At 34.6% G+C, this 27,466-nt stretch overlaps 1 protein-coding gene across 1 annotated transcript in view; it reads left to right on the top strand.

Moving 5' to 3' along the window:
• The window catches only part of LOC150101143 (ubiquitin carboxyl-terminal hydrolase 24-like), an 824,883-nt gene that overhangs the window by 144,644 nt on the left and 652,773 nt on the right, over nucleotides 1-27,466 (top strand). The window contains exons 11-12 of the mRNA XM_090401261.1: nucleotides 4,950-5,053; nucleotides 25,612-25,719. Of these exons, the coding sequence (XP_090257387.1) occupies nucleotides 4,950-5,053; nucleotides 25,612-25,719 (212 nt within the window). The remainder of the gene's footprint in view (nucleotides 1-4,949; nucleotides 5,054-25,611; nucleotides 25,720-27,466) is intronic.

Genomic DNA, 27,466 nt, shown 5'->3' with positions numbered 1-27,466 from the left:
CAGAATATAAATTTATTATTCTGCTTCTTAACAAAGAATTGAGCTAATGTAGTTCTGGTGGGCATTCTGTTTCTTTCTTCTCATAAAGCTTATGGTATGGCCCTATTGCCTCTTTTACTACTTCTGCAAATTTTACTGCTTCTCTCTTCATCAGGGTCAGCCTTTAAGCATTGTTGCTTAAAAATTTCGACTGTATGAGAAATTTGAAACAATTTGAAAATATTTTCAAATTGTTTCTGTGAAATCTCTTTGGGCTTGTCAGTGATTAAATTTTCTTCATATTCTTCAGGATCTTCCCGCTGTGCATCTAAATTTAGCAGGTCGGAATCACTCAATTTCTCAGAATGAGATTTAATTAACTTAGATTCATTTGAAAAGCCTCTAAAATCACTTGTACAAAGTGGAAGAATGTGCTTCCAAACAGGTCACATATTGTTAGCAGTAATTTCATTCAACTTTGTGACTTTATAACCAGGCTGAGATTTCTCTGGCCAGAAAAGTCTTGGAAGTTATTCATTTCCAAAAAAGGCCGGTTTCATCAACATTAAATATTTGCTGGTCACAATAGCCCCCTTCTTCCACAATTTTCTTCAAAATCTCCTTATGTGCATTTACAGCTTTGCCTTTGATTAGAACATTATTTAGGCTATTTCTCTTTTTCAAACGCTCAAACCACCAAGCACTAGTGTGGAATTCTTCTTCGTTTCCATCATTGATAGCCCTTTCTTTCAAGATTGCAAAGAAACTTAATGCTTTTGATGTAATAAGGTCAGTGCTTAGCGGGATCTGTTTTTGATCACAATCTTTGATCCATGTAGAAAGAAATCTCTCTAATTCAATCATTATAATACTTTGATTTTGAGTGCATGCAACTTGAAGCAGCCTTACTTTCTCTTTGTATTCAACAGCTTTGCTTAAAATTGCTCTCATAGTTGATTCACCCATTTTTGTGTTCTTGTCTTATCTTTGCTCTGGACTCGCCTTGTTTATTTTTTTTATTATTTCAATTTTTTCTTCTAATGAGATTACTTTTTGAATAATTTTCACACTTCCACTTTTTTGCTCACTAATTCTTTTACTCATGATTAAAGGTTGGGAAAATACTCTGAAATTAAAAAAAAAGTAAGGTAAACAATTGCAAAGGAGGCACGAGATTAATCATCAAAATGCTATGCAATTAGCAAACGACATAAATTTTGATGGTAAATTTGGAACGTAGTATACATGGAAATAGTGTGGTATGCCATTAAAAATAACTTTGTAAATTGTTTTAAATCAGTAACTATATCACTTCCTCCTGGTGAGTGATTTTTTAAAATAGTTAGCCATAAAAATGTATAGATAGAAAATTTTTAAAATCTGTAACATTTATTTTTAAGATGTAAATAGGCGCACTAATTGATTTGGGTATAGAAAAAAAATGACGCACTAATCAAATATGCATTAATTGAGGGATTGCTGTGTATACATTTTTTATAATTGTTTACATATATATATATATATATATATCATTATTTATATTATGTTTGCATTATTTATATACTTTTGTGATAATTTATATATAAATTTGTGATTTAAACATGGTTGTGTTTGCAATATCAAAATTGTATTTAGCTGATTTTTGTACTTGATAACTAATAATTAAGGAATTGGCGTACACTAGAAATATAAATTAAAACAACTTTAATAAATACTTACCGATATTTTGGCAACGTCACGTTGCCATCCTCTTGGGAACTTAAAATAAAGAACAGGCACACGTAAGTGCTACATAACAGCAAATGAGAAACGAAGTGAGGAAGCTACCGTTTACTGGCAGGCTATATAGGTAATTATTGGCCTTTGGGCTGAAGTTCTTCTGATATATGTTTCTCAAATTTGGGGCAGTCTTATGCACCCAAATTTGTTGAGGTTTGGCATGTTCCTGTTGGATTCTGATTATGTAGAGATTTAAGTAATTATTATTTGCTTCAGAATCCAACATGATCTTCCATCACAAAGGCTAGACTTGTAAATATTATTTAATGTAAACAACTTATTTTACAATTTAATATTCATATAACTACTTTAATTTTGTCTAATATTTAATTATTTAATCAAAGATATGTGTATTAATAATGAAAATACTGTATTAAATATTATTAAGCTATTTTATTCATTACTATATTAATATTATAAGAACTTGTATTTGATAAATTAACTGCGTATTATTGAAATGTAAATATTCTCTATTTATTCTGTTTGTAGAAATTTAACGTTATGTAATAGCTCAATTTTATTATATTTTGTTTTGTTGTCATGGAAATGTATGTAAGTGAGCGAGCACGTTTTGGAACACCACGTGAGGTTTATTGAAAAGAGTTTTAGAAACAAATCACGTGAGCAATTTAGGGGGAAAAACAGATATATAAGCGACGAACGCTGGAATTATTAATTAATTAGGAGAATTAGAGATTTATAAGAGAGAGAGTGGCATTAGGTTGGAATCGGAGCATTCGGAAATCACAGTGCGATAATAGCGAGTCGGCAAGTCACTCAAGCAGCTAATAAAGTCTACTAGTCGAGAGGCGGTTAGCTAATAAGTTGTAGAATAACAATTATAGCTACGAAGACAGCTGAGTGACTAATAAATAGACTAGCGATATTTGAGTTGATTCAATTTCAGGGCCGACCTTTCAAGGACACACAAAACCTTGAAGCGAAGCACGAAGTTACTAAAGAATAGCAGAGCTGTAAAGTTGAAGTTTACCGATAGCTGTGTTTAGAATTGTAGTGTCTAAGAATTAATTGAATGCCGGAAGAGTGAACAACTGTGCATATAAAACCTGAAGTTAAGGAATTATTGTGTTGCCCTATTTCATGAGTGATCAGTAGTACTTTATGCAACAACGTTTGTTTATGTGTATTGTGACCCATGATTAATTCAGTTATTGCTTAGAAGAATTATTTTAATGAGTGCTGTTTACTGTTCAAAGTGTTTACAGTTATAAAAAGTGTTTACGTATAAGTAAATGAAGAAGAAAAGATTATCGGTAAGATTATTCCAACCTTAATATTTCTGTACAGAGAAGTGTGTGAGTTTCATCTTAGAATTCCCTGATACTAACAGTAACTATTGTGGAGAATTAGTCGAAGTGTAAAATTAAAAGTGATTGTTTGTGAAGAAGTGTTACTGAAATTTTTATTGTATTTGGAATTTAAGGAACTGTGAGAAGACTGTAAAGTAGAGATAGCAGAATTACCATTGTCTGAGTTTGTATGACAGTATTATCAGAAAGGCTGAAGTGTTTCTAATAACTTAATTAGTGATTTGAAGTTAAGTGTAAAATTTGTGATTTTAAAATTAAATGTTTGTTTTTGTTAATCAAAAGTTGTATTTTGCCTGAATCTCTTTTACTGCACCATTCATAAAATATTCGAACTAAAGCGGGTAAATTAAGTAAGTTAAATATACTCGGCCAGTATATATTTAAGGAGAAATGTTATATTTAAGGGTTGATTTATCTTCAATTCTTGAACTAATTCAGATATAGAGTGGCGCAATCTATAAATATAAATTTTCTCTATATTTGAATTAGAAATCAACTCACAACTTATCAATTAGTTAAAAACATCGTAATTGTAATCATGTCGGATCCAAAGTAAAGGTTAAGAACAAGTAGGATTCAACATTCCTAAGGGCTGAGGCTGATTCCATGAATAGTCTTTCATATTTGAACTTGCTGCAAATATGAAAGACTATTCATGGAATCAGCCTCAGCCCTTAGAGCGGATAATGGATTCCAATTTTCTATATGGTCTGTAACAAGAAGGTCAAGACATGTTTTTTTAGGATTTTGTTGATTTTTTCCGTGCCTCGGATGTAGGAAATGGTGATGGATTTAGAGTAATCTCTTTTGTGAAGGGGGATGGGGTTGTGGATTACTGGTTTTAGTATTTTTTGAATTTTTTTGGGGGGTAGCCATTGGCTGATGAAGTGTTAAGGATGTGATTTAGTTCACTGTTTAGAGTTTTGTCATTTGAACAGATTAGTTTAGCCCTGTTGAATAGCGTCTTAATAACTTCATATTGTTGTGAGTGGGGGGGGGAATTGTTGGTGAATGTATCTGCCATGGATGGGTTTTCTATAAACTGAGAAAACCAAGGTTCCATCAGGTTGGCAGGTGACTAGTGTGTCTAGGAAGGGGAGGCTATTCTTTTTCTCTTTTTCTAGGATGAACTTGATTCTAGGGTGTTGGTTGTTTAAGGGATTTCACCAGTACAGCCACTCTGGGCTTGCAGACCATGCTCTGGATATCTGCCACAGAATAAGGTGGAAGAAAGCCACAGTAATACACCGCTGCAAGTTCAAATATGAAAGATTATTCATGGAATCAGCCTCAGCCTTTTGGGAAACATATATCAGAAGAACTTCAGCCCAGAGGCCAATAATTACCAATATAGCCTGCTAGGGGGCACCATCAGGACTTTAGGAAAACGGTAGCTTCCTCGCTTCGTTTCTCATTTGCTGTTATATAGCACTTGCGTGCACCTGTTCTTTATTTTAAGTTCCCAAGAAGATGGCAACGTGACGTTGCCGAAATATCGGGAAGTATTTATTAAAGTTGTTTTAATTTATATTTCTAGTGTACGCTGTCAATTCCTTGATTTTTGTTATATTTTTTTCATATTGATTTATAAGAAAAATAAAAGTTTTGTTTTTCTGTAACACTTAGTACTTTGTTTATGAACTTTTTTTTTTTTAAACTAACATATATATATATATATATATATATATATATATATATAAACAAGAATTTTCTCATCATTTGAAAAATCCCAGGTGAAGTAGATTTTAGAGTATTGCACCAATTTGAATTATTGCTTTTTTTTTTGTTTATGGAGTAGAATTAAAATAAATATTTTGTATTCAAAGCATTTTTATCTCCTACTTATCGATTATTTCTTAGGAAACATTGATCAGGTGCAATATAGTGATAAAATTAAAGCAATTATTGAATTTCTTGGACCAAGACTTCCTCTTGATGAATTGACAAAAATATGGAACATGCAGGTAATAAAATATTATGTCTTCCAGGCTATTGTATTCTTAAATTTAATCATGTAAACTGAAGTAATCAAAGTTTATATATATATATATATATATATATATATGCTTTGAGAACATTCGTATAGACCCAAATTATTAAAGGTATTGATATAGGTAGAGGCAAACTGCATATGATTAGAGTACATCTTCCACCTAACTTGCTTCTCTTTTTTCAGGACTAGCATGAAACTGCCTGACAACTAGAGTTTCTCTATCTTTTTAAGAAACATCAATAATTTCATTTTTCCTTTTGTTTCTTGCACATGGTATCAGTGTACTCTAGGTTCTGCAACTTCTTGTGTCTGTGGGATTGATATAGTATAGATATAAAGGCTGTTGATTGGCCATGCACAGTTTTATGCTCTTCTCCTTTTTCATTTATTTATTATTATTATTATTTTTTTTTTTTTTTAGAGTATGCTGTTGTGTTTTAAGTAACTGTCTGCCCTCTATTATAGGATTTTAATTCTATTGTTATTTTCCCTGCCTACTGTGATTGTTATTTTAAATTACTCTTTTCTTAGTAGCAGTTTTATACTTTTACCATAATATATCTGTTTACAGTATAAGCATATATGATATGGTTGTGAACAGTATTCTTTATTTACATGAATAACGGCAATTTCAAACCTTCAACAGAGTATTTTTAGTGAGTAGTGGGCAACAAGATATTGGGTGTTATGGAGACAAGATGGCGAGTGGTGCATTAACTTTGAGCTGCTACTGAGTGGATGTGTTTAGTGTTGTCTGGGATGTGGTAAGTGTTCTTTTCTAGGCTTTTGTGTCTTGACTTTATACCAGAGAAAGAGTTTAAACATTTTCACTAATTAAACTCTGAGATTTGAGTGTATTCTGGTTTTAAGGAATGTATGTTTTGACATTGCTGTATTTATGAAAATTGTATATCTTTAGTCAAGTAAGGTGCTTGGCGTACGATTTTAGAATGGTTCATAGTGTTGCAGATACTGTAGCAGTGTATAAGTAAATTGTCTAATCATATGACAATGACATAGAAAGCAGTTATGTTAATGTTCTTTTCTATATCCAACAGCTTATTTTATTTTATTTATTTTATTTTTTTTTCTAAGTCAATACAGGCACCTCAGTATTTAATTTTAGCATTTTGCCTTTCCTTTTAAACTAAAGACAGTTGAAATTTTCCTGATTTTCGAGGTTACAAATTTGTTTTCATTACACTAATGGCAGAGCTTTCACTGTGAAACTTTGTCACTTTTATGGATTTTTTGTTGACTTTAGTCACATCTGTTTATTGTATATTATATGTATATAGAGTAGTCTTTTGATTTATAATATATTATTTTCTTTCTTTTTATAGGATTTCATTCTGCAGTATCTTAAAAGTTATGTAATAAAACTATACCATTGATGCTATTAATATATAAAGCTATACAGACATTTGTTCAGTGTTTGATTTTATGCTTATCTTTCATTATTCTCTATCAACAGGATTTTACATCTATCATATTCCAAAAATATATGGAAATGCATTTGTTATCAATTTACTTTTCGTTTCACATTTTTTTCATCATCAACTTCAAGATGTTTTTATCACCATGAGACTTAACATGTTTTAAAAGTTATTGATGTTCATGGCCCTGGTAATTTTCTGGTAAAAGTTACATCATGAATGAAGGCACATGACTGTTGGTGTGGTAGAAGGGATAAGGACTGTTTATCAATTAAAAGAGATCTGGATTTCTTTTGAATGTGTTTATTACTCATCAGATCAAGCAAGAGGCCAAAAAAAGGGAGTATGGAAACACGTGCAGCAAGGTTTTGAGATTAGATAAAGAGGTGTTAAAAAAAATAGATATCAATAAAATCCTTATGTATTTCAAGGTGTGTGTGTTATGGAATATTATAGTTGTGGATGATTTTGAATGTACCATATCAAAAGAAATACCCAGCATGCATACTTAGACATACATATATGTATCAGCATTCATGCTTAAATTAAACTTATCTTAAATGAAACCAAAGTTTGTGCATTAAGTATGTTAACAATTAGGCTACTTATATATAGATATAGAAGCTAATGACTTCATGCTAATTGCCTTAATATCTCCCAGTGCAAACCACAGATCCTTTTCAGTTGTTTGATGCCATGCATTACAGAAAGGCGACTACTCAGACCAGTTTCGACCTTTATTTAAAATAAGGTGTTACACAATTTCACTACTTGTATATGGGGAAAAATATATGACTTCTGCATTCAACCTTGGTATCTCTTCTAGGTCTGACTTCCACTTAAGAGATCTCAATAAAGGTTGAAACTGGTCTAGATAGTGGCCCTTCTCATAATGCATAGCATTATACTCACACAAAAGGATGTGTGCATTTCAATATGGGATACTAAGGCAATTAATGTGAAGTCATTAGTCTCTGTATACAAGTAGCCTAGTCATGAAGATTCTTCATGGCAAACTTTGCTTGATTACACTTGGATGAAGGATTAAGCAAGAATATAATTTTTTTTCATTAGTTGAATTTAATGTATAACCAAGTGAAAAAACTTTTTACAACTACCTCTAATCCAGAGGAATTTAATGATAAATTACCCAGTTAAACAGCAGGGGCCTTGTTTAACTGGATAATTGTTATCTGGGAACCAGGATGAACAGCGAAAAGCGAGCTACGTGAACAAATCCCAACTCAACATCACCAGAATTTAAGATTGGTACTTTCAACATAAGAAGCCTCAAAGGGAAAAAAAATAGAACTAGCAAGAATTGGATAAATACCAATTTGAAATAATAGGTGTGCCAAAAACAATTAAGATCTTTTTAAGACAAATACAAGATGCTATATTCAGGGAATAAAAATAACAATGAGGGGAAAAGGAGTAGCTATAATATTGAACACTAAATATGAGAATAAATTTCTTGAATGGCACACAATATCAAATAAAGTGATTTGAGTAAGTATCAGAATGAGGAACTGGACAGTGAGGCATATTCGTGTCCACAGAAGGTTCTACTAAGGAGGAAGTCAGGAATTTTTCAAGCCATCAGAGAAAGCAACTGATACAATGAAAAAGGAAACATTGGTCCGTGTTGGAGATCTAAACAGCCGAGTAAGAAATTCACATGGAGAGAAGAAGCAAGGAAAGAGTCTCATTGATTATGTTATTCTCGACAGTGATGTTTGCCCACTGGTTCAAGACACAAGAATATACAGAGGATTTGAAACAGGAAGTGATCACCATTTAGTGGTGAGCAGGATAAAATTGAGCTGTGGATTGAAAAGAAGGCATGTAAAAAAGTTTTGAAATGAATCAAAGTTGAACATCTATCAGATGTGAACTGCAGACTCAAATACATAAACATTATTCAAGAAAAACAGGAAGAGTTTGAAAACAAGAAACTAACCTTGAAGATTCAGTGGCAAACCCTAAAGAAAACTTTGACTGATTCAGCCAGAAAGGCAGGTGGTGAGGTAATCTGCAATAATAGAAAAATAAGAACTCAATGGTGGACTCAAGAAGTTAAAGAGGCAGTCAAGGAAAAGAAGAAAGCATATCGAAAGATCTTGCCAAATAAGTCAGCGTGTGCTCTTAGAGAATACAGAAACAAATGCAAGAAAGCTAAACACTGTGTAAAACTAGCTAAACAAAAGTCATGGGAAGATTTTGTTAAGAACATAGAAAATAAATATCAGGAAGATAGCAAAATATTCTGGAGGCTATTCAAAATGCTTAGAAAGAGATGAAAGAGTGCTGTAAAAGGAATCAGAGATGATAAAGGAGACATGAAAAACTGAGGATAAAGTTATTCTTGATGTATGGAGTAATTATTTTGAAGTATTGCTAAATGACACAAGCAGTCACAGCATTTTGGTAGAAAATACTCAACAGGAATGCCATCTGGACTATATTATTATTATTATTATTATTATGGGCAACTCCAAGGAGTTTATTGTTGGATTCTGATAATATAGAGATTAAAGTAATTATTATTTGCTTCAGAATCCAACTTGATCTTCCATCACAAAGGCTAGACTTGTAAATATTATTTAATGTAAACAACTTATTTTACAATTTAATATTCATATAACTACTTTAATTTTGTCTAATATCTAATTATTTAATCAAAGATATATGTATTAGTAGTGATAAGACTGTATTAAATATTATTAAGCTATTTTAATTATTACTATGTTAATATTATAAGAACTTGTATTTGATAATTTAACTGCGCATTATTTGAAATGTAAATATTCTCTGTTTATTCCTGTTTATAGAAGTTTAACGTTATGCAATAGCTCAATTTTATTATATTTTGTTTTGTTGTCATGGAGACGCATGTAAGTAAGCGAACGAGAGAATTGGAACACAACGTGAGGAGAAAGTTTATTGAAAAGAATTTTTGTTCACGAGAACATTTTAGGCGGGAAAAACAGATATATAAGCGACGAATGCTGGAATTATTAATTAATTAGGGGAGAGCATTAGAGATTTATTAGAGAGAGAGAGAGATTGGCATTAGGTTGGAATCGGGCATTCAGCATTCGGAAATCATAGTGCAATAATAGTGAGTTGGCGAGTTACTCAAGCAGCTAATTTAAGTCTACTAGTCGAGAAGCAGTTAGCTAATAAGTTGTAAAATAACAATTATAGCTACGGAAAACAGCTGAGAGATTACTAAATAGACTAGCAATACTTGAGTTGAGATTTAATTTCAGGGCCAACCTTTCAAGGACACATAGAATCTTAAAGCAAAGCACGAAATTACGGGAGAATAGTAGTGGCTGTAAAATTGAAATTTACCGTTAGTTGTTTTAGAATTATAGTGCCTAAAGAATTAATTGAATGCCAGAGGAATGAACAACTGTGCATATAATAGCTAAAGTTAAAAATTATTGTGTTGCCTTATTTTATGAGAGATCAGAATTACTTTATGCAACAACGTTTGTTTATGTGTATTGTGACCGATGATTAATTCAGTTATTGCTTAGAAGATTTATCTTAACGAGTGCCGTTTACTGTTTAAAGCGTTTACAGTTATAAAAAGTGTATATGTGTATAAGTAGATGAAGATAGAAGATTATCGGTAAGATTATTCCAACCATTATAATTCTATACAGAGAAGTGAGTGTGTTTCATCCTAGAATTTCCTTATGTTAACAGTAACTATCGCAAAGATTAACTGAAGTGAAAATTTAAAAGTGTTTGCTTGTAAAGTGGTGTTATTGCAATTTTATTGTATTTTGGAACTTAAGGAACTGTGAGAAGACTGTATTACAGATAACAGAATTACCATTGTCTGAGTTTGCATTACTTTATTATCAGAAAGGCTGAATTGTTTATAATAACTTATTTAGTATTTTGATCTTAAGTGTATAATTTGTGATTTTAAAATTAAGTGTTTGTTTTTGTTTATCTAAAATTGTATTTTGCCTGAATCTCTTTTACTGCACCATTCATAAAATATTCGAACCAAAGCGGATGAATTAAGTTAGTTAAATATACTTGGCCAGTATATGTATTAAGGAGAAATAGTTGAGGGTTGATTTATCTTCAATTCTTGAACTAATTCAGATGTAAAGTGGCGCAGTCTTTAAATATAAATTTTCTTTATATTTGAATTAAAAATCAGCTTACAACTTATCAATTAGTTAAGAACATCGTAATAGGAATCATGTCGGATCCAGAGTATAGATTAAGACGAAGTAGGATCCAACACTATAGACTCATCGAGGGAGGCCCTAACACTCTGGCAGCTTATTCCACTCATTCACCACTCTCCAAGTAAAAAACCTAGCTCTAACACCCTTGCTAACCACACCCTTGCCCAGCTTCGATGTATGGCCCCTAGTCCTGCCACCACCAGTCCTATTCTCAAAAATATTTTCTGAATTAATCTTATAGAAACTCTTCAGTAATTTGAATGTCTCAATCATATCACCCCTTTTCTGCCTATTGACCAATTTCTGCAACCCACAAATCTTCAACCTGTTCTCATAAGGTTCATTCCATAGACCTGCTATCATCTTGGTCACTCGTCTCTGGATCCTCTCCACCTCCTCCCCATCAAGAAGGAACTCTGGTGCCCATATCTGGCACAGTAGTCTAGATGGGATCTTACAAGGCATCATACAGAGAAACAATAACCTGTTTGTCTCTGCTTATTAATGTATTTTTCAGCAACCAAGTGATTTGATGAGCTGATTTAGCCACTTTTGTGATGTGCCCCCTAAACTTCAACTCCCTATCAACCAACACTCCCAAATCCCTGGCTTCGTCAATCTCCTGGAGTATGGTTCCACCAATGTGATATACTGCTGCTAATCTTTTCATCCCAAAATGCATAACCTTGCACTTTGCCACATTAAATTGACATCCATTCTCCTTAGCCCAGTCCTTCAAATCATCCTGCAAAATTTTGACATCCTATGCACTCACTATTGCTCTATCCAACTTTGCATCATCGGCAAACAAATGAACACTTCCTCTCAGATCCTTTCCTATATTGCTAATGAACAAATTGAACAGTAGTAGTCCAAGAACAGAACTATGTGGCACACCACTAGTCACAGGCCGTCTTTTGGACTGTTTTCTACACTTCAAGTAGAAAAAGCTATCACAAACCTGAAATGTTAATTAGCAGCTAGAGTACGTGACATTTAACCAGGAATGCTAAAATATGGAGGTATTAAAGTTTTACAGTGGCTTTACTGCATAATTCAGAAGGCCTGGACAGATGGTCAAATTCATGATTAGAGTAGAGATTTCTTAGTACCCATTTTATAAAAAAAGTGAACTAAAACTAATGTGAGAATTACAGAAGAATTTCCTTTCTGAGTGTTCCTGATAAGATTTATGCAAGTATACTTGAGAAATGGCTTAGAACAATTGTAGAAGGAAAGCTTGGCGAAGAACAAGCTGTGATCAGACTAAACAGAGATTGTCAGGATCATATTTTCACTTTAAGACAGATTAGAAATTGTGAAAATATAACATGGATTCGTATTTAAGTTTTGTATATCTGGAAAAGGCACATGACAAGGTGCCAAGAGAAAAGTTCTTCAAAATGCTACAGTTATATGGTGTCAATGGGATATTATATTGAGCATTAGGAAGTTTGGTGTTAAATCAGGTGGGTGTGAGACAAGGATATAGTTTATGTTCACTGTTATTCATCATCAATGTAGATCACATTATGAAGGAAAGTGTATTAAACTTGATATCAAAATTAGAGAGTTAATGTCAGCTCTTTATTTTATGCAGAAAATACCCTATTTGATTGTGAACTGTCTTTGATTTTTGCATTTGAAATGAATATAACCCTAAGTTTCTCTGTTTAGATCTATTTCTAATTCTCGATGTTTGTAATTTTCCATTTATTTGTTTTCTGTTTCTAACTTCTATTCAAACAAATTAAATTCGTTTGTAAACAGGAATCCATAAATTTTTTCTCTTCTCTTCTTAGTAGATTTGCATCACTGTTTCAAATGGAAATTTTTATCATCATCATCAAATTTATGAGAGGGATGCACAGAATATGATAGTACTACATGAAAAACTTACATCACCACTAACGAAAAACTTACATCACCACTAACTTCCTATCTACAATTTTCCTCCACATCAATCTGTTACCTGTCAAGACTCCAACATTATGAGAGCTTATATTTCTGTCTTCTAAGGCACTTATTACTGTATCAATCCACCTATAGCTTGTCTCTTTCTGGGTCTTTTTTTCTTGCCAACTTGGAAGAGAACACCTGTTTTGCTAATCTTTCCTCTCCCATTCTGTTTAAGTGACCATACTACCTGAGATTAGCTATGTTAATACATTCCTGGATGCTAAGTTCTTTCCTAATATCCTCATTTTAATATGATATTTCATTGATACTATCTGTTCATTCCCCTAATCTTTCTCAGGACTCTCATATCTGTCATCTCTAGTCTTTTATTTCTAACCCATCTCTCAGATCCATAAGTTAAAATTGGCTTGAACACTGTCTTGTAAACAGCTAATTTTGTTTTGACTAATTTCTCTCTTATTCCATCCAAATTTATTCAGTTCATTTCCTACCATACCAGCTTTGTTGATTCTGTTATCTATTTCCATATTTAATTTAATTTATCATCGTCAATAAAAATCATGCAGAATACCTCAAGGGCACCCTTTAGTGAGTACGGGCATGGCAAACCCGAGGTACCAGATGCTGGACCATGCCTTACTTCATGTAATATACATCTGTTATATTATTCTGTAGACTGATCCCCCCCCCCTTCTTTCTTTGCTTCTTTCTCCTCTCCTTGCTCCTTCCCCCTGATGCTATTAGAATATTTGAGGGCTAGGAGCGAATCTTTCCTATCTTGCTAAGGCATTTTGTCTTATGCAGCCACCGAAGGAGGCAAGCTAGCCTTAATAGGTGCCAGTCCCAAGCCCGGATAAATGGCGAGGGTTGATGTCAGGAAGGACATCTGGTCGTAAAACTTCACTGCCATCTCTAGCTATGATATGAGTCAAAGAGAAAATGATATAAGGGCTAGGGCATACCACTTATCTAGCTGTAGGGTGATGTGGCGACACGCAGCCACATCACCCTACAGCTGCGAGAAGTGGACAAGGGCTACCGCATCAAGGACAGGTGTGGTTAAAGAAGCAAGCCCAGCAGGTGGAGAGGATGTTGCGAGTGGGAACGCTGAATGTTAGAAGGATGACTGGAAGGGGAAGAGAGGTGGCAGACATGATGAGGAAGTTGGACATCTTATGTGTGCAGGAGACAAGGTGGAAGGGGGGAAAGGCAAAGGAACTGGGAGATGGATGTAAATTGTTTTACTCTGGAGCAAATAACGAGGGAAGAAATGGTGTAGGAATTGTGGTGTGTGGCAGAATGAAGGGCGAAGTACGGGAAGTGAGTAGAAGGAATGACAGGATGATGTGAATGAAATTGGGTTTTTGGAGAAGAGCGGGTGGTTGTATTATGTGTATATGCCCCGCAATTTGGCTGTTCAGCAGAGGAGAAAGATGAGTTCTGGAACGTGTTAGATGAAGAAATGAGGGAACTGGAAGAAAATGAGATGGCGATTGTTGGAGGAGACTTGAACGGACACATAGGAGACAGAATAGAGACTGTGAAAGGGTGCATGGTGCCACGGAGTGGGAATGATGAACCAGGAAGGAGAGAGGGTTGTGGACTTTGCAGTAGCGTTTGATCTGGCAATTGTGAACTTGTTTTTCTACAAGAGGGAAGAACATTTGATAACATTTAGGAGTGGTAACAGCAGTTCACAAATTGACTACATTTTGACTAGAAGAAAACATCTTAAGGTTGTGACAAATTATAAAGTAATTCCAACAGATCAAGTGGCACAGCAACACCAACTGCTGTGTGCAGACTTTAAAATAAGATTGAAGATAAGAACCTCTGGAAGCCATGGGATGAAGACAATTAAGTGGTTTCGCATAAAAGAAGAGAGTATGAGGAATCGTTTTAGGGAGAGGGTGTTAGAGAGGATTTCGGATGGACTGGAAAGTGTACAAGATTGGTGGAAACATAATTCAAAAGTAATCCTGAGCTGTGCAATCGAGGTGCTTGGTGAGACATCTGGAAAGATTAGAGAGCAGAAGGAGGGGGTGGTGGAATAATAATGTACAAGTGGCAGTGACAGCTAAGAGGAAGGCAAAGCAGAAGTGGGATGAGTCAAGAGTGGAAGAGGACAGAGAGAGAAAGCAAGAAGCCAAGAGAGTTGTGGCACAGGCAAAGGCTATGGCATATCAAGATCTGTATGATCAATTAGAAACAAAGGAAGGACAGAGAAAAATTTACCAACTAGCGAAATGTAGAAATAAAGCAGCAAAGGACATCTTACATGTGAGGCAGATCAGGCAGATGCTGAAGGAAGAGTATTATGGAGGGATGTGGACATAAGAAACAGATGGAGAATATACTTTGAGGGACTTTTGAATGAGGAAAATGCAAGGACTCACAGAGAAGATGGGCAGCCTTCTGAGAGGATGGTGACAGAACATCAGTAGAGTGGAAGTGACGGAGGCCATGAAGAGGATGAGGAATGGAAAATCAGTGGGCCCTGACAGGATTCCAGTGGAGGCATGGAAGGCACTGGGGGAAGAAGGAATTGACCTGCTGTGGGATCTGTTCATGAAAGTTTGCCAACAGGAAAATATACCTGAGGAATGGAGGGAGAATAATCTTGTTCCCATCTACAAGGATAAAGGGGATGCACAAGACTGTAAACATTACAGAGGAATAAAGTTGATGTCCCACACAATGAAAATCCTAGAAAGGGTTCTTGATGGAAGATTAAGGAAGGAAGTGGAGATTGCAAAGGAACAATTTGGCTTCATGCCTGGTAGATCAACAACAGATACTATCTTTGGGTTACGGCAGATGATGGAAAAGTTTCGAGAGAAACAACCGGAGCTACATCTGGCATTTATTGATCTGGAGAAAGCATACGATAGAGTGCCAAGGCAAGAAGTCTGGAGGTGTCTGAGGGAGAAGAAGGTTCCGTAGAAATATGTCAGGTTGGTGCAGGAGATGTACAGAAATGTGAAGACAAGTGTTTGGACCTGTCTGGGACAGACAGAAAGTTTTCAAGTAACAGTTGGCTTGCATCAAGGGTCAGCATTAAGTCCATTTCTGGTTAACATTGTGATGGAGGAGGTGAGAGAAGATGCACCTTGGACAATGTTGTATGCGGATGACATCTTGCTGTGTGCAGATTCAAGAGAAGAAGCAGGAACTAAACTGGAAAGATGGAGAAAAGTACTGGAAGAGAGAGGTATGAGACTGAGCAGAAGTAAGACAGAGTATATATGTTGCGCAGAGGACAGGAGACAGATCTGGAGCTGGAAGGAAATGTCATCAGGAAGGTGAGCGAACTTTAGATACTTAGGTTCAACAGTGGAAGAAGATGGAGGAGCTGAGAAGGAAGTGGGATGCAGGATACAAGCAGGTTGGAGAAACTGGAGGGAGATGGCTGGAGTGTTATGCGATAAGAGGGTGCCGATCAATCTGAAAGGCAAAATCTATAGGACAGTAGTGAGACCAACTATGACGTATGCTATAGAAACTGTGGCCCTGAGGAAAAATAACATCAGCAGGATGGAAGTAGCAGAGATGAGAATGCTTAGGTGGATGTGCGGTGTGACCAGAAAGGATCGTCTGAGAAATGACTATGTGAGGGGAGCAGTGAAAGTTACGAACTTAGGAGCGAAGATACAGGAGGCAAGGTTGAGATGGTTTGGTCATGTGATGAGGAGGTAGGGCAAATATGTGGGAAGATGGGTCATGCAGATGGATGTGCAAGGAAGGAGGAAGCGGGCGGCCAAAGAAGAGATGGAGGGAGCCAGTAGAAGAGGACTTGAGGATGAAGAACTTGGATGTGGTGACAGCCAAGACAGGAGGATGTGGAGGAGACTCATCATCATCAGTGACCCCACTTAAGTGGGAGAAGCTGCAGAAGAAGTAGAATAAAAATCATGCATAAGTACCTGAAATGTTTTACTTGTTCTATAGGTTCTCAATTCACAATGCAGTTGATATTTTCAGTGCTTCCACCTGTTTTCCATTGTCTTTTCTTGCTATTGCTGATTTTCATACCAAATTTATTACAACGGCTATTCAATTTGGAAAGGGAATCTTCCAGACTTATACTGGGTTTATTTGAAATTATCACATCATCTGCATAAAGTAAATAGCTGAGATTCACATCTCCAATTTTTATATCAGGTTTAATACTGCTTTCCTATACAATGTGATTCATGTAGATAATGAATAACAGAGGAGATAATGTACATCCTTGTCTGACACTAGATTTAACATCAAACCATCTTCCTGTATTTCCTTCAATTCTAACTGCTGACTTACAACTTATATAAAGACTAAGTATTGTTTGATATAATGTCCCATACATGTAACTGTAGCATTTTGAATAGCTTTTCTCTTTGCACCTTGTCATATAATTGCTAAAACTAGCTAAACAAAATACTTTTGTTTAGCTAGTTTTACACAGTTTTTAGCTTTCTTACATTTCCCTCTGTATTCTACAATAGCACAAGCTGACGTATTTGCCAGGAACTTTTGATATGCTTTCTTCTTTTCCTTCACTGCCTCTTTACCTTCCTGTGTCCACCATGGAGTTCTGATTTTTCTATTCTTGCAGACAACTTCACCACATGCCTCTCTGACTGAATCATTCAGTGTTTTCTTCAGGATTTGCCACTGAATCTCCAAGATTTGGGTTCTGTTCTCAAATTCTTTCATTTTTCTGCAATACTGTTTGTTTTTTGCTTTAATTTACTTTTATTTGCTTTAAAATTTTTTAAACGTTATTCTTTTCAATATGAAATTCAATTTTATCCTGCTTAACACTGCATGGTGATCGGTTCCAATTTCAAATCCTCTGTACACTCTAGTATTCTACACCAGTGAGAAAATATCTCTATCAACAATAACAATGTGAATTTTAATGTGGAACATCGTGTTAGTAATAACCAGTCCATGTCCTGAGCAGAAATCCAACAGGTATTTGCCATTATTATTAGCTTTGCTCTTTTCTCCAAATTTTCCCAAAATATTTTTGTATGTCTTACAATCATTTTCTACTGTGCTATTTAGATCCCCAACAAGGACCAACTTTTCTTTTTCATTGTGTCAGTTGCTTTCTCTAAAGCCTCATACGCACAAATAAGTCTCATTATTCTGTTCCCTATTCTGATATTCGCCTGCATCACTCTGCTGGATATTACCTGCCATTCAAAAAGATTAGCCTCATATTTAGTGTTGAATACTATATACTCCAAATTGCAGCCTATCCTCCTCCATTCAGTATCCAGGTAGATGCCTAACAGGGTGCACAATGAGAAGGTGAGGATGCTGGTCTGTTATCTGCATTCTTTTAAAGGCTATGTGGAGGTGTCTTCTCAATTATACAGTTTTGACCCTTAAGCAACCCTTATGTGTTTAATATTTGTGTTAAAAATAAATGAAAAGGAAAAAAATAATAATGTCAATCTAATGGGTTTTAACAGTTTAATATATTTTCAGCATCTTTAATATATTTTGAATAGTCATCTTCATTAAATAAGAGTCTTTCCTTTAAAATCTGTTAATCATACTTTTTAACATATTCCATATTTTCTGATCTAAAATGAATTATAACTCTGTTTTTTTAGAGGTGAAGGACTGACCTACACCTTTCTTTCCTGGCATAACCACATTTCAATTATAACACCTGCATTTGCCAAAATACTTGATGTACTTTTTTTTACAAGATGGAATATTGCTCCTGTATTTGGAGTGGAGCATCAAAACCCTCAATAAGATTGCTCAGCTGTTTCAAGAAAAGGGCAATCAGGCTAATTAATGATCTCTCTTTCACATATCCACTTCAATCCCTCTTTCACAGAGTTTCATTTGCTGCTTTGTGCCTCTTCTACACATATTTTCATGGACAGTGCTCTGCTGAATTAGCCACTGTTATTCACCCACTCTCCTCCAAAATCATTACAACAAGAGCCACTGCTAACCAACATCCTTTTATAGTCCATCTTGAAACTCACCGAACCAACTTCACTGCCTTCTCCTTCATCCTATCTACATCTTTCCTTTGGAACAGTCTCTCCCACTCTGCTTTCCCCAAAAATTAGAACCCTCAGTTGTTGTGGACTTTCTCCTGTGGATCAGATATAATCGTGTCTTTTCCCAAAACAAAAAAAGTTAAAAAGACTTCAAATTATTGAAAAGCTATGAGCAATATGATAGCTCTAAATAGAGAACAATATCATAAAAGAAAAGGACTGTAATAAGAATTAAAAACAGAAAAAAAATTAGGTTGTACGATGGTGATCTGAAATGTTCTCTACCTCGACCATAGTGGCAACACTATTGGCACAATTTTTTTTTTTTTCTAAGTTGGTACATCTGTCATAAGCATCCATGTGAAATTGCAAGTCATTCTATCAAGTAGTTTGTTTTGTACAGCTGTCTGAAGCAAAAGTGTTGTCTGTATCCCTTGAAATGGATAAAATTGAGTAGTGTGTGGTTATAAAATTCTTTGTAAAAGAAGGTTTAACACCAAAAGAAATTTCTTCTAAGTTCATAAAAGTTTATGGGCACTCTTCTCCTTCGTTTTCGACAATTAAGAAATGGGCTGCTGAGTTTACGCATGGCTGTACCAGCCGTGAAGATGATCCATGTGAAGGATGTCCACAAAGTGTAACGAAATCATTGATCAAGTGCAAGATATGGTATTGAATGACCGACGAGTCAAAGTGCATGAAATTGCTAAGACTATAGGCATTTCAAAAGAACATGTAGGATATCATGAAGAATTGCAAATGAAAAAGCTTTGCACAAGATGGGTGCTGTGCTTTCTCACATCAGATCAGAAATGCACTCGCATGAAAATCTCTGAACAGTGCTTGGAGTAACAAGAATAAAACTGATTTTGTGCATCAATTTATTACTATGGATGAGACTTGGACTCACCATTACACACCAGAATCCAAACAGCAATCAAAACAGTGGACAGAAGGCAGTTGTTCAGCACCAAAGAAGACAGAGTTGGTTCCATCAGCAGGAAAGGTCATGGCATGATGGCATGGTGTTTTGGGATGCTGAAGGCATATTGTTTGTTAATTATCTTGAAAAAGGTAAAACAATAACCGGGGAATATTATTCTGATCTTTTAATCAGATTAGAGGAAAAAATTCATGAGAAAAGACCTGGTTTGCAGAAGGAAAAAAATCATCCTTCATCAGGACAATGCACCTGCCCACAAAGGTGTTTTGGCATTGTGAAAATTAACGGATCTGCACTATGAATTGTTGGAACATCTCCACCCTATTACCCAGATTTGGCTCCCTCTGACTTGTGTCTCTTCCCAACACTAAAACCCTTCCGCTCTGGTCAGCGGTTTTCTTTGAATGAAGAGGTGATTGCAGCTGTAGAGGGGTATTTTGCAAATCTTACTGAGAACTGCTACATGGATGGGATAATGGCACTGGAGCATCGCTGGAATAAATGTATTAGTCTTAAGGGAGAGTATGTTGAAAAATAAAAATAATTTTGAAATTATAAATTCATTTTTTTAGTTGTTAGGCAGAGAACTTTTCAGACCACCCACATATTTTCAAGACTGGGGCATCTTGTATATAGAAGCTAATGACTTCACATCACTTGTCTTAGTATACCATAATGCTGACATGTACAGGGTGTCTCAAAATTCACGCAAAAAGTAATTTTGATAGAAAACATAGGTTTTTAATTAAAAATTGTAATTTCTTATTGATTCATAAAGTATACAGTATAGGGTTATGCATGGAATAGCATATCGGATAAATGGCCTCCACGGCTTTGCTGGCACATACGCACTCTTTTGTCGAAATTTTCCATGACCGTTTTGGATAAATGTGACTGAATTTCATTGATACAGTGCTCAATTACCTCCTTCAAGGCGTGGGTGGTCGTGGGCTTGTTGGCATAAACCTTAGACTTCAAAAAACCCCAAAGAAAAAAGTCCAATGGCATTACGTCACACAATCTGGGCAGCCAATTCTGATCACCAAAACAGGAAATGACTCATGCAGTAATTGAATTGTTTCTCAGGCTGTATGGCATGTGGCACCGTCTTGTTGAAACCACATGTTGTCCACATCCATATCTTGCAATTTAGGCACAAAAAACTGGATTATCATGTCGCGATAGTGAGCACCATTAACTGTTATTGCTTTACCAGCCACATTTTCGAAGAAGAATGGACCGATGATGCCTCCAGCCCAAAATCCGCACCAAACAGTGACACGTTGTGGATGCATTTGTTTCTCAACAATCATTCGTGGATTTTCCGAGCCCCAAATGCGACAATTTTGTTGATTAACGAAGCCATCAAGATGAAAATGAGCCTCATCGCTGAAGATGATTTTGTTCGAAAAAGATGCAGATCTTTCATGAGACTACGCTGTAGAGAGCTTCTTGAAATGCCCAATTCAAGACCACGGTGCCGAATTGATGTTCCTGGACTCTCAGCAACACTCTCACGAATTGCTTCGACGTTTTCTGTTGAACGACTTGTTGAAGGACGGCCAGAATGTATAAGATCACTAATTGATCCAGTTTCCTTGAATTTTTTAATTAATATTTTCACAGTTGATGAAGTTAAATCACTATTCCGACCATGTTTTGTACGAAAATTGCGAACTGTAGCTGCCAAACCTTCATTATTTTTAAAATATTGCTCAACAATGAAAATGCGTTATTATTTCGTGTAGCGCTCCATTTTTAATAACCCTGAACTGTCAGCTGTCACGCTGTCTTTTTTTCCTCATTGGCAACACTTTACCGCACAAATGGCGCTAAGTTTAAATCTTGCATGAATTTTGGGACGCCCTTTATAATGCTATGCATTATGGGAAGGGTCAATACACAGAACAGTTTCAACCTTTATTGAGGTCTCATCAGTGGGATCAGACCCAGAGGTGATACTAAGGTTGAAGTAATGCAGAAGTCATGTTTTCATATACGAGTATCCAAAAGGTGTCACACCCTATTATTAAAATACTCTTGGATTATAGATAGCTGTTGGAAGTTTTTCCACTTTTTTATACTATAAATTAAAGATACTAAGAAATTTATGCTTGGTTTAATCCTTGATTTAAGCGTATGCAAACTTTGTTTGCTTATACTTGGATAAAGGATTAAACCAAGTATATAATTTCTTGGTATCTTTAATGTATTCACTGAGTTTATATTTTCTCATAGTTTTTACCACATGTTCAGAGATGCCTTTAATATGTGGAATGGGAATCTTGTGGGCTTCTTGTCTGGGTTGATTTGTAGAAGCGTGGTTAATTATTTTTTGGATTGCTTTTGGATTATTTCTATTTAGTAAGGCTGTTTATCTGATAATTTCCAATTCTTGTTTTAGGGATTCTTCAAACAAATCTTGTTTTGATCTGGATACTAAAGATTTCATGATGCCATATTTCTATGTCCATCTACTGATAACCAACTTTTTCAAGTCGTTATATCCATAATACATCAGCTCACCATCCATCTCAAAAATATGTCTTTTTGTTTTCTTTTATGTGAATTCTCTCTATGAAAGGCTGTAACCCTATTGTACATTTTTCAAGCTACACATTCATCCAGTTAGCAGAGTGGTGGTCTTACACTGATGATGCAAGTCCTCTATTACCTAAAGACATTCACAAACATACATGCTCTACGTGGAATTTGAACCTGCAACCTATTGGTTTGGAGAGTGGGCATGCTATTCACTTTCCAACCAGGCTGCCATGATGATAATAATAATAATAAAAAAAAAAAAAAGTGAATCAAGTTATCCATTAATATTTATCCATGAATATTTGTCAAACAGAGCTTGTATATGAAACAAAAGGAAGCCATCTACCATGATTTAGTGAACATCCGAAGAGAAATCCATTCCCATTCCAATCTAAACTAGTAATTTGGTAAGTAGGTCTTTTTGCCAGACTTGATCCAGTATTGTGGAAAGATTGAGACCAGTCACATGGTTTTAAACAACCTTTGTTCCAGATGATGATGCTGGCAAGGAGATCTGTTATTGATTTAGTGGCAGAATCCATATACATGGATACTGATTAACTGAGGGCTACCATGTGGCGAAGGAGTTGACTGTTGATGACTTTCATCATTATTATACATAGAATTGAGATGAGTGAAATGGGACAGTAGTTAGATCGCTGTGTTTTATCTCCTTTCTTTGGTGAGGGTTGATTATAGGCATATTTCTATGCTTTAGGGTGAATACTGAATGAGTATGAAATATTTGAAAGAAGATATAAGATTTACATTAATTTTGAGACACAGGTATGAAGCGCAGTGGGAGGAATCCCATTAGGATCAGAAGACCTTCAATACCTCCCCCCTCTATCTAAGGTATTCAGGAATTTTCAGATATCTTGATGAAAATAAAATAAAAAATTAGAAAGAGTATGCAGTAAGCAGCTTTTTATAATGTATTTGCTGTTTTAAGGATACTTGTGACATAAGATTGAATGATATATTCACGTAAACACAAGAAAGATATTTATTTAACCAAATATTTCGGTCTGAAAATAGCAGACCATCCTCAATAGTATTACAAGAACAGTTTTAAAAAAATACAAGCTAGAATACTAACAATAGATCGTTAAAAATTGAACATGCCGTGTGATGTTATATCACTAAGTATGAAATGGAATATTTTGAAGTAGAGACATGATTGAAAAAAAAAAAAAAAAATGAATGAGTAATCTTAATTAGACTTTCCCAGATTTTTGATATAAATATACAGTCATTACGATTCAGGTTGGGGCGATGGAACAAGGCCTCCATGCGTTCCTTCAACAAACGTTCGAACCTATAACAGGATCTATGTAAGAGGCAAGTCCTGGACCAAAAGATGCTGTGGTCAGTTTCAATCTCGTGTTGAGCCAATCCAGACTTTTCAAGTTTGTTGTGCAGAATGGAGGATTGATGTTCTTGGATTCTTTTTTCAAGAGAACGTCTAGTCTGTCCAAAATAGGAGAGATCACAGTTGCAAGGAATTTGATAAACTCCAGGAAGAGATAAAGTTGAGCATTTGTCTTTAGGAGAAGGAAAATGAGAAGACAATTTGTTAATAGGTGAATATGTTGTTAAATCATATTTCTTTAAAATTCTTGCGATAGGTTCTGAAATACTGGAGATATAAGGAATAGGCACTCGACATATTGAAACTTTGTTGTTTTGTGGAGGATTATAAGAATTGAGAAGATGTTGAGTACTTTTTTTAGTACTCTTAGATTTTATGGCCTTCCAAAAATCCATAAGATTGACTATCCTCTTCGTCCAATAGTAGATTGTATTGATTCTCCTACTTACCATATAGCCAAATATCTAGCTAAATTATTGAAATCTTACATTGGCAACTCTAATTCTTTTTTAAAAAACTCCTCCGATTTCTTAGAAAAATTAAAAAATGTCTCATTACAACCTACAGATCTTATGGTTAGCTTTGATATAGAATCTTTATATACCAATGTACCTCTCAAGGAAACTTTAAAATTACTTGCTGACATCTTTCCTCAAGACATTATAAAACTGTTCGATTTCGTAATACATTCTGGATATTTCGTATGTCAAAATAAATTTTACAGCCAAGTAGAAGGAACGGCCATGGGAAATCCTCTTTCTCTGGCTTTAGCCAACTATTTAGAACATTTAGAAAAAGTCCTCTTCTCATCTATTTTCTCTCAACCAACTTTTTGGGTAAGATATATAGATGACATCTTTACTATTTGGCCTCACAGCAAAAACTCTTGACCTTCTTTTTTAAACAGTATTAATTCCTTGCATCATCGTATAAAGTTTACTATGGAAATAGAAGAAAACAACCAGTTATCTTTTTTTGACATTCTCCTCATCTGGTCACCTTCAAATATTCTTACAACTACAGTATACAGGAAACCAATGTTCAGAGGTTGTTATATTTTTAAAGAATCAGCCCATCATCCATGTCAAAAAACAGGAATTATAAAATGCCTCATCAAAAGAGCCAAAACTAATTGTTCTACTTTTGATTATCTACAGACAGAACTTTCTACTATCCAACAACACATGAAACTCTAAATTTAAAATGGTTTTTCTGCAAAAAGTACTCAACATCTTCTCAGTTCTTATAATCCTCCACAAAACAACAAAGTTTCAATACATCGAGTGCCTATTCCTTATATCTTCGGTATTTCAGAACCTATTGCAAGAATTTTAAAGAAATATGATTTAACAACATATTCACCTATTAACAAATTGTCTTCTCATTTTCCTCCTCCTAAAGACAAACGCTCAACTTTATCTCTTCCTAGAGTTTATCAAATTCCTTGCAACTGTGATCTCTCCTATTTTGGACAGACTGGACGTTCTCTTGAAAAGAGAATCCAAGAACATCAATTCTCCATTCTTCACAACAAACCTGAAAAGTCTGGATTGGCCCAACATGGGATTGAAACTGACCAGAGCATCTTTTGGTCCAGGACTCGCCTCTTACATAGATCCCGTTATAGGTTCGAACGTTTGTTCAAGGAAAGTGTGGAGGCCTTGTTCCATCGCCCCATCCTGAATCGTAATGACTGTATATCTATATCAAAAATCTGGGAAAGTCTAATCAAGATTACTCATTAATTTTTTTTTTTTTTTTTTCAATCATGTCTCTACTTCAAAATATTTCATTTCATACTTAGTGATATAACATCACTTGGCGTGCTCAATTTTTAACGATCTATTTTTAGTATTCTAGCTTGTATTTTTTTTAAACTATTCTTGTAATACCACTGAGGATGGTCTGCTATTTCCAGACCGAAATATTTGGTTAAATAAATATCTTTCTTGTGTTTACGTGAATATATCATTTTTATAATATAAGAGTGTTAGGTATATTAAATATTTCCTTGTTATTAAATAATTCCAAAATTTCTTTTCATTTCTTTAGCAGTTCTACAATAATTTTAAAATTTATTTGGCAGGAAGGACAGAATGCTCAAATAGTTGATAATATCCATACAATTATGGCAGCAGCTGCTGCCAAGTTTAATGTAGAGCAGTTTGATCATCTTCTTAGTCTTATTCAGAAGGTGAGAAATTTAAAGTTTATTTTATCTAATATATTTAATTTATCTAATATATCTAATATATTATCTACTTAATATACTTTATACTTAATACTTTATCTAATATATTTAATTTTGAATTAATTCACTATAAAACAACTCTTACAAGGATTATTAGTTCTGTACATACTCCTCTTGTTAAAACAAACATTTATTTAATGAAATGCGTTTACAGACCTTCAGTATAATTTCCATTCTGATCACTGCTGCCACTTTTTGAATAAGTCTTGTATTATTTTTTTGCAAATATTTTTTGTTGATGTGTTTGTTAAGTCAGGTCACTTCAGCAGAAACCTCATCAACATTGTAGTAAAGCATTTCTTTCAGAGTAGTTCTTGAAAGGGAACAGCATGGAATGTTCATACCATCTATACTTTTTTTTATAAGATCAGATGCTTCAGTGCACAAGAGTGCATTGAAGCATCTGAAGGCTATTCAGTAAGAAATAGTTAAGAAACATTGTGGAAGGGAATCTTGGAGAAGAACAAGCTGGATTCAGGACAAATAGAGGAGATCTATTTAATTTAATACAGGATCTGTATTTAAGAGAAAAGCTGTTCAAAATGCTCCAGTTATATGCAGTAAATGGGACATAATATCAAGCAATACATAGTTTTTATTTGAGGTGTAAGTCAGCAGTTAGAACTGGAGGAGGTAGAGGAAGATGGTTTGATGTTAACTCAGGTGTGAGACAAGTGTGCACATTATCTCCACTGTTATTCATTATCTATATATGGATCGCATTATGAAGGAAAGAGGCATTAAACCATGATATCAAAATTGGAGATGTTAATCTCAGCTCTTTAATGCAGATAGAATTATACATCTAAATAAATCCAGTACATGTCTGAAGCTGTCCCTGTCTAAATTGAATAACTGCTGTGATAAATTCGGTATAAAAATCAGTAACAGGTTTAAAAAAAAAAAAAAGTAAAAAAATTTCACTTATTTAGGCACAAATTTTAGTGAAGATGGCAAATTAAATAAGGAAACAGAACAGAATTAGCAGAGATAGTATGGGAGAAAGATAACTAAAGAAATTTATAGAGAATAAGAGAGAAATTAGAAGATTATTGAGGATATTGAGGAGGATGTTGAAGATGAATTAACCTCTAAAATTGCGAAGTTAAACCAAATTATCAGAGAGATGATGTGGGAATTACAGAATGTTGAGAGGTGTATAAATGAACGTAGAGAGAATAAGAAAATTAAGCAGCAAAATAAGAAACAACAAAGCACAGAATCAGGTAAGTCAGTAAGTAAAAAAATCAGATAAGTAACATTGTTTGTAAAAAGAAGGATGTTATTTGGTATAGTGACTCTCTCATAAAACATGCTGTTGATGAATGGGTTATAACTTCAAGTTTTCCTGGAGCAGAAATTAAAAATATAATGCAAGCAATTCAAAAACAGGATAGAAAAGTACATAAGATCGTAATTGTAGTAGGCACTAATGACTTAACTAGCTATAATTTCATTATGAGAGAGGACATGAAACATTTGTTGGAAGAGGTAAGAGTGAGAAGGTGAAAATAGTAAGTATATTACTTCAATATGATAAAATTGTATTAAGAAGAAGGGCTAAGATGGCAAACGATTCATTGCATAGACAGTGTAGAAGGAATGTATTTAGATATTATTTATTATGGTTCAATTCCAATTGGAGCAATGACTTTTAACTCTTTCTTTTAAAATATGGAAAATTCACTCA

This window comes from Typopeltis vanoorti, chromosome 12, assembly GCF_054136105.1.
Source record: "Typopeltis vanoorti isolate ZY-2024b chromosome 12, IOZ_Tvanoo_1.0, whole genome shotgun sequence".
In the NCBI taxonomy this organism is placed as follows: Eukaryota; Metazoa; Arthropoda; class Arachnida; order Uropygi; family Thelyphonidae; genus Typopeltis; species Typopeltis vanoorti.
This window is presented reverse-complemented; position numbering and strand designations above follow the sequence as displayed.